General features: G+C 44.9%; 1 protein-coding gene and 1 non-coding gene across 2 annotated transcripts; both read left to right on the top strand.

The window, feature by feature from the left end:
* Positions 1–6,046: 6,046 nt before the first annotated feature.
* trnat-ugu (transfer RNA threonine (anticodon UGU)) lies at positions 6,047–6,120 on the top strand. The gene has a single exon. It is a non-coding gene; the product is annotated as a tRNA-Thr (tRNA).
* Positions 6,121–6,582: 462 nt separating this feature from the next.
* Positions 6,583–6,942, top strand: LOC137361703 (histone H2A-like; the record flags this gene model as incomplete). The annotated part of the gene is made up of 1 exon (XM_068026405.1): positions 6,583–6,942. A coding segment is annotated over exon 1 (360 nt), but the record flags the coding sequence as incomplete, so codon positions are not given.
* Between the last annotated feature and the right edge of the window lie 7,826 nt (positions 6,943–14,768).

The raw sequence follows: 14,768 nt of genomic DNA on the forward strand, positions 1-14,768 counted from the left end.
GTGAAGTCGGCCTGGAAACCTGTTCTTGTCAGTATCTTGACGGTGATTCCAGAGTTGTTTATACTTTATTAAAATTGAGACAGACAATTGGAATTCTTCACCCAAATTGGACTGGAATGAAGATCACATAGGGATCACGAAATGGAGCAGGATTTTCCCTCCCTCCCTTCCTTCCATCGATACTTTCTCTGGATTTGCACCAAGTGAAAGACTAACGGGAAAAGCAAACGGCGAGGGAGCAGAAGCAGAACATTATCCTTTGGCACAAAATTTATTTTCAAATCTTCTTGATAGATTAAGTGAGTGAGCAATGTTTTGGCAGATGGAGTTTAAAATGAGGGGTCATCTAGTACCTAAGAAAGATGGAGCAGAGTGTTTTCTGTTAAGTGGTGAGATGATAGAAACTGCGGAGGCGCAGAGACCCGAATACTGAATCACTAAAAGCGAGTGGACTGGTAGAAAATAATGTGAAAAGTGAACGGAATATGAAGATTGGAACTCATGTAGCAGTTATATAAAGCTCTGTGTTCCTGAAGTAAATATCCAAGCCCAGGTTGTGGGGAATCTGTGGAGAGTGATTTGGTTATTATTCATTAATGGGCGCGAGTATCGCTGATAAGGCTGGCATTTATTACCCATCCCTAATTGCCCTTGAGAATGTGGTGGTGAGCTGCCTTCTTGAACTGCTGCAGTCAATGTGGTGTAGGAACACGCACAGTGCTATTGGGGAGGGAGTTCCAGGATTGTGACCCAACAACAGAGAAGAAATGGCGATACAGTTCCATGTCAGGATGGTGAGTGACTTGGAGGGGAACCTGCAGGTAGTGAGTTCCCATGCATCTGCTGCCCTTGTCCTTCGAGGTGGTAGTGGTCACGGATTTGGAAGGTGCTGTTGAAGGATACTTGGCGAATTGCTGCAGTGCATATGGAGATGGTACACACTGCAGCCACTGTGTACTGGTGGTGGAGGAAGTGAATATTTAAGGTGGTGGGTTAGGTGCCGATCAAGTGGGCTGCTTTCTCCTGGATGGTGGTGAGCTTTATGAGTGTTGTTGAGTGGGATGTATTCCATCCCACTCCTGACTTGTGCCTTGTACATGGTGGACAGGATTTGAGGTGGCAGGAGGCGAGATACTTGCTGCAGAATTCCAAATCTCTGACCTGCACTGATAGCTGCAGCATAGATGTGACTGGTCCAGTTTAGTTTCTGGTCAATGGTAACACCCAAGATGTTGATGGTGGGGGATTCAGCGATGATTATGCTGCTGAATATCAAAAGGTAGATGGTTTGATTCTCTCTCAATGGAGATGTTCACTGCTTAGTACCTGTGTGGCCAGAAGGTTGCTTATCACTTATCAGCTCAAGCCTGAAGTTTGTACAGGTCTCGCAGCTTGTGGGCACAGACGGCTTGAGTATCTGAAGAGTTGTGAGTCATCAGCGAACATTCCCATTTCTGACTTATGTTGAAGGGTAAGTGATCAATGAAACAGCTGAGAATGTTGGGGCCGAGGACACTACCCTGAGAAACTCCTGAGGCAATGTCCTGGGCTGAGATGATTGGCCTCCACTAACCACAACATCTTGCTTTGTGCGAAGAATGACTCCACCAAGTGGAGAGTTTTCCCCCTGATTCCCATTGACTTCAATTTTGCTCGGGATCCTTGATGCTACACTCACTCAAGGGCAATCACTCTCACCTCTCCTCTAGAACTCCACTCTTTTGTGCCTGTTTGAACCAAGCTGCAATAAAAAATAAGAAAAGAAGAAATATTTGCTGGGGCAGGCCATTTGGCCCCTCGAGCCTGCTCCACCATTCAATAGGATCATGGCTGACCTGATCATGGCCTCAACCCCACTTTCTTGCCTGCCACCCATAACCCTTGACTTCCTTGTAGATAAAATTCTGTCAAACTCAGTCTTGAAGACATTCAATGACCCAGCCTCCACTACTCTCTGTGGTAGAGAATTCCAAAGATTAATGACACTCTGAGAGAAGAAATTCCTCCTCATTTCCTTCTTAAATGGAAGACCATTATTCTGAAACTGTGCCCCCTAGTTCTAAATTCCACCATGAGGGGAAACATCCTCTCAGCATCCACCCTGTCAAGCCCCCTCAACATCGTATATGTCTCAATACGATCACCTATCATTTTACTTAACTCCAATGAGTATCGGTCCAACCTGATCAACTCTCCACATAAGACAACCACTTCATCACAGGAATCAATCCAGTGAACCTTCTCTGAACTGCCTCCAATGCAAGCATATCCCTCCTTAAATAAGGAGACCAAAACTGTACACAGTACTCCAGGTGTGGTTTCACCAACACCCTGTACATTTGCAGCAAGACTTCTCTTCTTTTATACTCCATCCCCTTTGAAATAAAGGGCAACATTCCATTTACCTTCCTAATTATTTGCTCTACCTGCATGGTAACTTTTTGTGATTCATGTACGAGGACACCCAGATCCTTCTATACGGCAGCATTCTGTAGTCTCTCGCAATTTAAATAATATTTTGCTTTTCCATTCTTCTTACCAAAGTGGATAACCTCACATTTTCCCACATTATACTCTACCTGCCAAGTATTTGCCTGGAGTCGAGGAACCCTGGCAGAACCTAAACTGAGCATCGATGAGCAGATTATTGCTAAGTGTCTGGTGCTTGATAGCACTGTTGATGACATCTTCCATCACTTTGCTGATGATTGATAGGAGACTGATGGGGTGGTAATTGGTCAGATTGGATTTGTCCTGCTTTTTTTTTATGGAGTGGGCAGACTTGGGCAATTTTACACATTGTCGGGTTGATGCCAGTGTTGCAGCTCGACTGGAACAGTGTGGCTGAGGGCGCAGCTAGTTCTGGAGCACAAGTCTTCAGTACTAGAGCCGGGATGTTGTTGGGGCGTATTGTCGTTGCTGTATCGAGTGACTTCAGTTGTTTCTTGCGATCATGTGGAGTGAATCGAATTGGCTGAAGACTGGAAACTGTGATGCTGGGGACCTCAGGAGGCCGAGATGAATCATCCACTGAGCAATTTCTGATGGAAGATGGTTGTAAATGATTCAGCTTCGGCTCCACCATCATTGAGGATGGGGATTTTTTGGAGCCTCTTCATCTGGTTAGTTATTTAATTGTCCACCATCATTCATGACTGGATGTGGCAGGACTAACGACCGATGATCTGATCATGAGGGAGATATCCATGCGTGGACTGGTGGGATCTATGGAAAGTGATCCTGAAGAGGGTGTCCGAGCCTGGAGTGGCGGGATCTGTGGAGAGTGATCCTGACGAGTGTGTGCAAACGTGGAATGGAAGCTTTCTGTGGAGGTACAGGAGTAGGCCATTAGACCCAGTATTTTATAAAGGTTTATCATAACTTATTTGCTTTTACTATATGTCTCTATTAATAAAGCCAAGTGTCCTGTTTGCTCTTTGAAGCCTTTTCAAACCTTCTAAGATTGGTGTACATTGTATCTCTGTTCCGGCACCCACTTTAGAATTGTAACATTTCATTTATATGGCCTCTCCTTATTCTTCCTCCCAAATTGTATCTCATCACAGTTCTCTGTGCAAATTTTATCTGCCATGTGAAAGCGCATTTTACCAGTTGTTTTAAGCTCCCCTGAAGTGTGTTACAATCACTGGCACAGGATGAAATTCTCGAGCATTCTTTGATGCAATCTCCATGGAAAGAGCGATCTTACATGCGAGCTCGAATGTGAGATTTTGTGTGTTTAGTATCTTTTCTCATCCACCAATATAAGCACAAATCTGTCTCCTAATGCACGGTCTAAGAATATGCCAAAGTTGCAATGTAGTGATAAATTCTTCATGCCACAATGTACTCACCAACTGTTTCACTACTTTTCTGATTTCTGCTTCCAAATTTCGAGCTTGCCGTGATCTCTAGTGGCTTCGGGTTGAAATGTTCCTCCAACTTGGTGATGATTGTTTTGAATGGCACATCTTTTGCCTTGATGGGAGCAGGAAGCTTTGTTAGCTGGTCATACACTTCCAGGCTAATTTCCATTGGCAAAATTGCTTTCTTGCCCTCAAGAATTGCCTTATTCTGAGTCTTGACCTCTGCACTTTCACCTTCAAATTCCAAAATGTTATTAACTCTGAAAAACATGTCCATTCTTTCAATATATGAACTGAATGGTTCTCAAGCCCTCTCATAAGTTCCTCACCTTCTGATGTATCCCATATGTGTGCAGCCATATTGTCCCAAATAAGCAATTTGAATCAGATGCACAGGAAGACCCTGCGGAATCTCATTCAACTGAAGAGACATTCTGTGGCCCAGGCTTCACACAATCCACCTAAAATCTCCACCATCCGAGCAGGTAGGTCGCCAGGAGCTAGCTGATCCTGTTCACTGCTGTCCCTGCTGCTGTTTGCTGCCTATATTTACAGACTTTTATCTCATCCTCATCACCATTTTCTCGAATATATTCAGGGGGCATCAGCAGAGAAAATATACACCAAGCGTGGCAAGTGCAAGGAATTGTTTACTTGCGTCATTATGTCATGCACATAATATACAAATACATTACATGTGTGAATCATTTCTTGAGCACTTTTATACCAGATGTGTCTGAATAAATGGAACCCCGTCACAATAAACACTGTCACATTTCAATGTTTAACGGAGAGGTTTGACGGCCTGATGGATGTGATTCCCACATTAATGTGTTTCTACAAAGTTTGGAGAAAGATGGAGATATGACTAATTTGCAGGGAAATCTTTAAGCATATCTCCATGTTTCTCACTGACAAAGTTCTGCAAACACATGGATTCAGAAAGAACCTGAGTGCAAAATCAACAGAAATAAACACAGCCAGAGAGACTTGCAATAACCTGTAGCTCAGGGAATGTACATGATGTAATGGAAGTGATTTTGAATTTTTTTTTTGTGAAATTTTTTTTGAGGAATGCATCGTCAAACTTAATAAATGTCAGACCAGTTCTTTTTCAAGAGGGTACTGAAAGTACTAATTTGGCAACTGTGTTTACTGGTTGTCACATGACTCAAGTTAAATGCAGAACAGAAACCCTGGTAACAGGGGGAAATGTGGACGGAGAAGTCAGTTGCGCCTCTTGATTGGACAAACCCGGCAGCAGCAGCACACACCGAAGAGGGCAGAAAAATCACAAGCTTTTATTTGTAGCAGTCATTGTGTTTTACCTTCTGGAGTGAGCAGCTGATCAAGTTAGCCTGAAGAAGTGTCAAGGAAGGAGAGAAGATCACAACTCACGTTGTTTTGCAGCAAATCTTTAAAAGACCCTGAGAACTTCACTGTGTCAATTCATCTCTTCTCCTGTCTTTGAAGAAAGCATGCTAAAATTAATTCTCAACACTGCCTCTAAAAAACTGTTCTAAAAGACCCTCGTGACCTGTCGACGCAAACTCAGAAGTTAGACTGTATGCCAGTTTTGGAACAACATATCTCGTCTGCTGTTTTCTTCAGGAATGAACAAGTAATCAGCCCAAGTGTTGTTTCTGTCTTTAACAGAACTCAGAATTGGAAAAAATAATTCTTTTTTTCCAGTTAATCGGTGCATGTGTGTGTGCGTGTGTGGGGCTGTGGGAAGAAAGGGGCTTTAAATGTTGGTTAAGGTAAAAAGGGAACTTTTAAAATTTCTACCTGTGTATTTATGCTTTATTTCATGACTAGCTAAAACTTGTTCTGCAATAAACTCATAATTTTGCTGTTCATTAAAGAAACCTGGTCAGTGTCTTCTATTCTGGGAAGAATAGAGTATATGATTGACTGTTTCAGGAAGTGGGAAAAGATAAAATATATGTTGTGACCTGTGGAGAAGTGGGATGAGAATATATAGAAGGGTCTGAAGAAGGGTCATTGACCTGAAACGTTAACTCTGCTTCTCTCTCCACAGATGCTGCCAGACCTGATGAGTATTTCCAGCATTTCTTGTTTTTATTTGAGATTTCCAGCATCTGCTGCATTTTGCTTTGATATTGATATTATATGAGAATAAATAGTGTACTTCTCTGATTTTAATTGCATCAACATCTGGCTCTGTAGCTTAGTTGGTTAAAGCACCTGCCTTGTAAACAAGAGAGCCTGGGTTCAATTTCCAGTGGAGCCTTGCTTCTCATTTGTGATGTAGAAGTTACCTTGTCAATCACTTCCATCTGTGTCTTCTGAACTTTAAGTGAGAATTCAAATTACATGAAAATATTCATTAATCAACATACCAACATCTTCCAGCCTGACACATAGGTTACATTTTTAGATCTTTGATGGGCCCTACTCTTTCCTCAGTTGCCTCTGACTGCAATGTATTGATGAAACATCTTTGGATTTGTTTTGATTTTGCTTGTCAATATTCTTTCATGATCTCTGTTTGTTCTTCATTGCTGCTCCCAAATACCTCTAGTCATGTCCAAACACAACTTATCAGAAGGGGAATTTGAACCCACCCCTGCAGAGAGAATTGTGATCTGAATGAACCGTCTCAGACTGCTCGACCATCCTGACTACCCCATGTGTATGTTTAATGCTGACGAAATTATCCATTCATTGTGAAAGTATTTGTGAGATTGTGGAAATGTCTGGAAGAGGAAAGACCAGCGGGAAAGCTCGGTCCAAGGCCAAGTCTCGCTCCTCCCGGGCTGGACTGCAGTTCCCGGTGGGCCGTGTTCACAGGCTCCTGAGAAAGGGTAACTATGCTGAGCGTGTGGGAGCCAGAGCCCAGGTCTATCTGGCTGCTGTGCTCGAGTATCTGACCGCTGAAATCCTCGAGCTGGGCGGTAACGCGGCCCGGGACAACAAGAAGACCCGCATCATCCCCAGACACCTACAGCTGACCGTCCTCAATGACGAGGAGCTCAACAAGCTGCTGGGAGGGGTGACCATCGTTCAGGGTAGGGTGCTGCCTCATATCCAGGCCGTGTTGCTGCCCAAGAAAACCAGCGCTCCGGGCACCAAAACCAAGTCAATCTGCCAGGATTTTTTCAAATACTCAAAGGCTCTTTTCAGAGCCACCCACAGTATCTGAAAGGGCTGATTACTGTCTGAAGTCTGCTGCACCCACACCTCTGTCTATCCCTCTTCATCTGGAACAACCAGCGTCATCTTCCAATCCTTTCACCATTATGTGTTTAGCTTGCTTCTCCTTATAGCCAGTCCAATATCAATGTAATAATGAAATGATCTGTGTCAGTGCTGGCAATTTCCATAGAATTATAGAAAAACTAGGGCACAGAAGGAGCCCATTCAGCCGATCGCGTTTGCTCTGGCCGAAAAATCTAGCCACCCAATCTATTCGCACCTTCCAGCACCTGATCCGTAGACTTGCAGGTTTCAGCACTTCAGGTGCATGTCCAGGTATTTTTAAATGAGTTGAGGGTTTCTGCCTCCACCACCATTCCTGACAGCGAATTCCAGACACCCACCACCCTCTGGGTAAAAACGTTTCCCCTCATGTCCCCTCTAACCCTTCTACCAATCACCTTAAATCTGTGCCCCCTGGTAACTGACCTCCCCACCAGGGGAAACAAGTCCTTACTGTCCACTTGTCTAGGCGCCTCATAATTTTGTACACGTCATTCAAGTCACCCCTCAGACTCCTCTGTTCTAAGGAAAACAACCAGAGCCGCTCCAATATTTGCTCATAGCTGCAACTTTCAAGCCCTGGCAACGTTCTTGTAAATCTCCTCTGTACTCTCTCCAGAGCAATTATGTCCTTTCTGCAATGTGATGACCAGAACTGTACGCAATACTCCAGCTGTGGCCGAACCGCCGTTTTATACAGTTCTAGCACTACATCCCTGCTTTTCTATTCTATCCCTTGGCCAATAAAGGAAAGCATTCTATATGCCTTATTCACCACTCTATCTACCTGTCCTGCCACTTTCAGGGACCTGTGGACATGCACTCCAAAGTCTCTCACTTCTTCTACCCCTCTCAATATCTTCCTGTTTATTGTGTATTCCCTTGCTTTGTTTGCCCTCCCAAAATGCATTCCCTCACACTTCTCCAGATTGAATTCCATTTGCCATTTTTCCGCCCACTCAACCAATCCATTCATCTCATTCTGAAGTCTGCAGCTATCCTCCTCACTATCAATTACACGGCCAATTTTTGTGTCATCAGCAAATTTCCCAATCATACCTCCCACATTTAATTCCAAATCATTAATATATATCACAAAAAGCAAGGGACCCAACACTGAGCCCTGTGGAATGCCACTGAAAACTGCTTTCCATTCGCAAAAAACATCCGTCGATAACTATCCTTTGTTTCCTGTCACTGAGTCAATTTTGGATCCAACCTGCCACATTCCCCTGTATTCCATGGGCTTTCATTTTACTGACCAGTGTGCCATGTGGGACTTTACTAAAATCCATGTAGACCACATCCACCACACTATCCTCATCAATGTTGCTTGTTACTTATTCAAAAAACTCAATCAAGTTCGTGAGACATGACCTTCCCTTAACAAATCCATGCTGACTATCCCTGATTAATCTGTGCCTTTCTAAGTGGCAGTTTATCCTGTCCCTCAGAATTGATTCTAATAATTTACCCACCACCGAGGTCAGACTGACCGGCCTATAATTATTGGGCCTATCCCTCACATCCTTTTTAAATAATAGTACAACGTTCGCAGACCTCCAATCCTCCGGCACCTCACCCAGATCCAGTGAGCATTTGAAGATGATCCTCAGCGCATCCACTATTTCCTCCCTGGCTTCCTTTAACAACCTCAGATGCAAACCATCTGGCCCTGGTGATTTATTCATTTTGAAGGATGTCAGACCCTCCAGTACTTCCACTCTCATTATGCTTATCGTATCTAATATTTCACACTCCTCTTCTTTGTCTGCATCATCCCTCTCCTTTGTGAAGGCAGAGACAAAAACTCATTAAGAACCCCACACACATCTTCGGCATCCACTCATACGTTCCCTTGTACATCTCTGATAGGCCGTACCCTTTCCTTAGTTATATTCTTGCTCTTAATGTACTGATAGAACATTTTTGGGGTTTCCTTCAAGTAGTAGTATCCAGTCCACATCCACCAAGTCACCTCTCAATTTTGTAAAATTTGCCTTCCCCCAATTTAGAACTTTTACTTCTGTTGTATCTTTGTCCTTTGACATGATTATGCCAAAACTAATTGCAGTATGGTCACTAGGGGTGGTGGTGGCGTAGTGGTCTTGTCAGTGGACTTGTCAGTGGATTAGTAACCCAGACACCTAGGGTATTGCTCAGGGGACGTGGGTTCAAATCCCACCATTGAAATTTAAATCCAAATAATAAATCTGCAGTTAAAAAGCAAGTCCAATGATGGCCATGAAACCATTGTTGATGGTTGTAAAAACACATCTCGTTTACTAATGCCCTTTAGGGAAGGAAATCTGCTGTTCTTGTCTGGCCTGCATGCGACCGCAGACCCACAGCAATGTGGTTGACTCTTACATGCCCTCTGAAATGGCCGAGTGAGCCATTCAGTTGAAACTAAACACTACGAAGTCAATAAAAAGGAATGAAACCAGACGGACCACCTGGCGTCGACCTGGGCACCAGAAATGACAATGGCAAACCCAAAGCTGTCGACCCTGCAAAGTCCTCCTTAGTAACATCTGGTGGCTTGTGTTAAGTTGGGAGAGCAACAGCCTGACGTCGTCATACTCACAGAATCATACCTTACAGGCAATGTCGCAGACACTGCCATCACCATCCCTGGGTATGTCCTGTCCCACGGGCAGGACAGACTCACCAGAGGTATCGGTACAGTAGAAAGGGAATTGCCCTGGAAGTCCTCATCATCGACTCTGGACCCCATGAGGTCTCATGGCATCAGATCAAACAATGGACAAGTTAACCTCCTGCTGATTACCACCTACTGCCCTCCCTCAGCTGATGAGTCAGTACTCCTCCATGTTGAAAAGCACTTGGAGGAAGCACTGAGAGTGCAAGAGCACAGAATGTACTCTGGGTGGGGGACTTCAATGTCCATCACCAACAGTGCCTCGGGAGCATCTCTGCTGGCCGAATCCTAAAGGACATATCTGCTAGTGCTGCTTGATGGCAATGTTGATGACACCTTCCATCACTTTAGGCCCCATCATTCTACTCTCAATCATCAGTAAAATGATGGAAGGTGCCATCAAGTGGCACTCGCTCAGCAATAACCTGCCTCAGTGACACTCAGTTTGGGTTCTGCCAGGGCCATTCAGCTCCTGACCTCATGACAGCCTTGGTTCAAACATGGACAAAAGAGGTGAGGTGTGAGTGATTGCCTTTGACATCAAGGCAGTTTTTGACCGAGTATGGCATCAAGGAGCCAGAGCAAAACTGAGGTCAATGGGAAAACCCTCCACTGGCTGGAGTCATACCTAGAGCAAAGGAAGATGGTTGTGGTTGTTGGAGGTCAATCATCTGAGCTCCAGGACATCACTGCAGGCGCTCCTCAGGGTAATGTCCTTGGCCCAACCATCTTCAGCTGCTTCATCAATGACCTTCCTTCAATCATAAGGTCAGAAGTGGGGATGTTCGCTGATGATTGCACAATGTTCAGCACCATTCATGACTCCTCAGATACTGAAGCAGTCCGTGTAGAAATGCAGCAAGACATGGACAATATCCAGGCTTGGGCTGATAAGTGGCAAGTAACATTCGGGCCGCAAAAGTGCCAGGCAATGACCATCACCAACAAGAGAGAATCGAACTAACTCCCCTTGACATTCAATGGCATTACCATTGCTGAATCCCCCACTATCAACATCCTAGGGGCACCATTGACCAGAAGCTGAACTGGAGTAGCCATATAAATACCGTGGCTACAAGAGCAGGTCAGAGGCTAGGGATCCTGAGGCGAGTAACTCACCTCCTGACTCCCCAAAGCCTGTCCACCATCTACAAGGCACAAGTCAGGAGTGTGTTGGAATAGTCTCCACTTGCCTGGATAGGTGCAGCTCCAACAACACTCAAGAAGCTCAACACCATCCAGGACAAAGCAGCCCACTTGATTGGCACCCCATCTACAAACATTCACTCACTCCGCCACCGACGCACAGTGGCAGCAGTGTGTACCATCTACAAGATGCACTGCAGCAATGCACCAAGGCTCCTTGAACAGCACCTTCCAAACCTGTGACCTCTACCAACTAGAAGTACAAGGGCAGAAAATGCATGGGAACACCACCATCTGCAAGTTCCCCACCAGGACACACACCATCCTGACTTGGAACTATTTCGCTGATCCTTCACTGTCACTGGGTCAAAATCCTGGAACTCCATTCTGAATAGCACTGTGGGTGCACCTACCCCAAATGGACTGCAGCGGTTCAAGAAGGCAGCTCACCACCACCTTCCCAAGGGCAATTAGGAATGGGTAATAAATGCTGACCTGGCCAGCGACGCCCAAAATCCCATGAATGAATAAAAAATAGCTATCTCCAAAATGGTCACCCACTGCTACTTGCCCAGCTTCATTACTGAAGACTCGCTCTCGAATTGTGCCCCCTCTCATTGGGCTTGTGATGTGCTGGCTATTAAAGTTCTCTTGAATGCAGTTCAAGAATTTTGTGCCCTCTGTGCCCTTCACACTGTTTGTATCCCAGTTGATATTGGGATAGTTGAAATCCCCAACTATTATTTCCCTATAGTTTTGCACTCAGCAATTTGCCTACATATTTGTTCTTCTATCTCTCTCTCACTATTTGGGGGTTTACAGTACACTCCTAGTAGTGTGGCTGCCCCTTTTTTATTTCTGAGCTCCACCCATATGGCCTCATTTGATGATTCATTTAGCATTTAATCCCTCCTCAAAGCTGTATGCCTTCCTGAACTAATAATGCTACACTCCCACCTTTTTCATCCCGATGCCACATGAAAACTCTATATGCAGAGATGTTGAGCTGCCATTATTGCCCTCCTGAAGCCAAGTTTCCCTTATTGCAATGATATTGTGTTACCATGTGTGGGCACAATGGCGCAGTGGTTAGCACCACAGCTCCAGGAACCCGGGTTCGATTCTGGGTACTGCCTGTGTGGAGTTTGCAATTTCTCCCTGTGGATTTTCGCCGGGTGCTCCGGTTTCCTCCCACAGCCAAAGACTTGCAGGTTGAGAGGTAAATTGGCCATTGTAAATTGCACCTAGTGTAAGTAGGTGGTAGGGAATATGGGATTACTGTAGGGTTAGTATAAATGGGTGGTTGTTGGTCAGCACAGACTCAGTGGGCCAAAGGGCCTGTTTCAGTGCTGTATCTCTAAATAAAAATAAAAAGTGTGATGTTACTTTATCAGCGCAGGCTTGGAGGGCCGAACGGCCTGTTCCTGTGCTGTGTCTATCTGTGCCCTCAGCTCATCAGCATTATTTACTTTATGAATATACATACAAGTATAAAAATTAGGAGCAGGAGTAGGCCATTCGACCCCGAGACCCTGCTTCCCCATTCAATAAGTTCACGGCTGAACTGATTACTCCACATTCCCGCCTACCCCCGATAACCTTTCACCCCTTTGCTTATCAAGAATCGATGTCCCTCTGCCTTAAAAATATTCAAAGTCTCTGCTTCCACCGCTTATTGAGGAAGAGAGTTCCAAAAACTCACGACCCTCTGAGGGAAAAAAATTCTCCTCATCTCTGTCTTAAATGGGTGACCCCTTATTCTTTAACAGTGACCCCTAATTCCACATTCTCCCACAAGGGGAAACATCCTTTCCACATCCAGCCTGTCAAGACTCCTCAGGATCTGATATGTTTCAATCAAGTTGCCTCTTTAAATAAATAAATATCCTTTAACACTGCCAAATTCCTCTGCTGCACACTTTTTAAACTTTGCTTCTTCTGTCTTTCAGAGTCATTCGCTAATGTTCTGCCTCCCTTTCCCTGCCCTGAAATTGCCCTGTCTGAAACTGCCCTCAGGTTCCCATCAAGCTGCCAAATTAGTTTAAACAATCCCCAACAGCGCCTGCAAGGATATTCATCCTGGTCATGTTCAGATGTCGACGTTCGACTTATGTAGGTCCTACCTTCCCCCGAACTGGTCCCAATGCCCCAGAAATCGGAAGCCCTCCTTCCTGCACCATCTCTTCAGCCATGCATTCATCTGGTGTATTCTCCTATTTATATGCTCACTAGCATGTGGCCTTGGGAGTAATTTGGAGATCACTACCTTTGAGGTCCTGCTTGCTAATCTCTTTCCTAACTCCCTAAACTCAGCCTGAAGGATCTCATCCCTCTTTCTTCCTATATCGTTGGTACCAATGTGGACCACGACCTCTGGCTGTGCATCCTTGCCCTCCAGAATGCTCTGTCGCCACTCAGTGATATCCATGATCCTTGCACCAAGGAGGAAACATGTTTTGCGAGCACTGAAATACCTATCTGTTCCTCTAACTATACAATCCCCTACCAGTATTGCTCGCTTGTATTTTCTACTCCCTCCCTGCACAGCTGAGCCATCCATGGAGTTCTGGTCATGACTCTCACTGCACTCTCCAGAGGAACCCTCTCTCCCATCAGTACTCAGAACTGAATACCAGTTGGAAAGTGGGATGCCCTCCAGGGACTCCTGCACTACCTGCCTTGACCTTCTTGTCTGTCTGGCAAACTCCCAATCCCTCTCTGCCTGTGCTCTCGTCAGCTCCGGGGTGAGAACCTCCTGAAACCTCCTCTCCAGGACGCTGAGGGCAGGGTGCTGCCGAATATCCAGGCCGTGCTGCTGCCCAAGAAAACCACCGCTCTGGGCACCAAAACCAAGTCAATCTGCCAGGATTTTATCAAATACCCAAAGGCTCTTTTCAGATCCACCCACAGTATCTGAAAGGGCTGATTACTGTCTGAAGTCTGCTGTACCCACACCTCTGTCTATCCCTCTTCATCTAGAACAACCAGCGTCATCCTCCATTCCTTTCACCATCATGTGTTTAACTCGCTTCTCCTTATAGACAGTCAGATATCAATGTAATAATGAAATGATCTGTGTCAGTGCTGGCCATTTCCCTGTCCTGATTTCAGACCCCACTCTGGACACTTGTTTCCCTTTCCAGGACCTTCTTGTATTAATATTCAGCACCACCTGTCACTCAGAAACTTGTCTCAATGAACCGATCCTTTTACTGAACTTCCAACTGCTGCTGTCTATTTCTCGAGGGAAAGAGCTGCTCACTGTGCAAGGATGTGAGGGGAATGTAACCCGGCTGCTGGTGAGAAGGTCCCGTCTTCTCAATCAAAAGCCTTTTATTTTACTATAGTGATTCCCAGATTCCCAGCTGGTCCGTTGAGGATTTTGTTTTCACAGAAATATCTTGTAAAAAACAAATCTGATTCCAACATGTCAGTAACAGGACAGAATGGGAACCTTTTAAAAGGATGAAGCAACTATTTCAGTGGCTTCTCACTGTCCCCCTGAAGCCTGTGTGTAGGGGAATTACCAAAAGTCTGTAATTTATTACTTCCACGCCGAGTTTGAGTTATTTGTCGTGTGAAAGATTGCTGAACGGAGTCTTTTACTGTCAGTTACGGATGAGAAGTTGACAAAAATTGGCAAAATAAAGCTGTTCATAAAATAGCGCCAGCAATTTGAGTCGGTAAAAGCAGAATTGTGTTTTAAAAGCTTTTTTTTTAATTGTGATGGGAAAATAGATTTTTATGTACTTTTCCAGTCGATCACTTCTTTTCCACAGTGAAATTGGCGGCTTTCACGAATTCAAATATTCTGCCAGGTTGACAGGTTCAGCCAATGATTTGCTGTATTTTGTACTTCGAGGTTCTCCGAT

This window comes from Heterodontus francisci, unplaced genomic scaffold, assembly GCF_036365525.1.
Source record: "Heterodontus francisci isolate sHetFra1 unplaced genomic scaffold, sHetFra1.hap1 HAP1_SCAFFOLD_91, whole genome shotgun sequence".
In the NCBI taxonomy this organism is placed as follows: Eukaryota; Metazoa; Chordata; class Chondrichthyes; order Heterodontiformes; family Heterodontidae; genus Heterodontus; species Heterodontus francisci.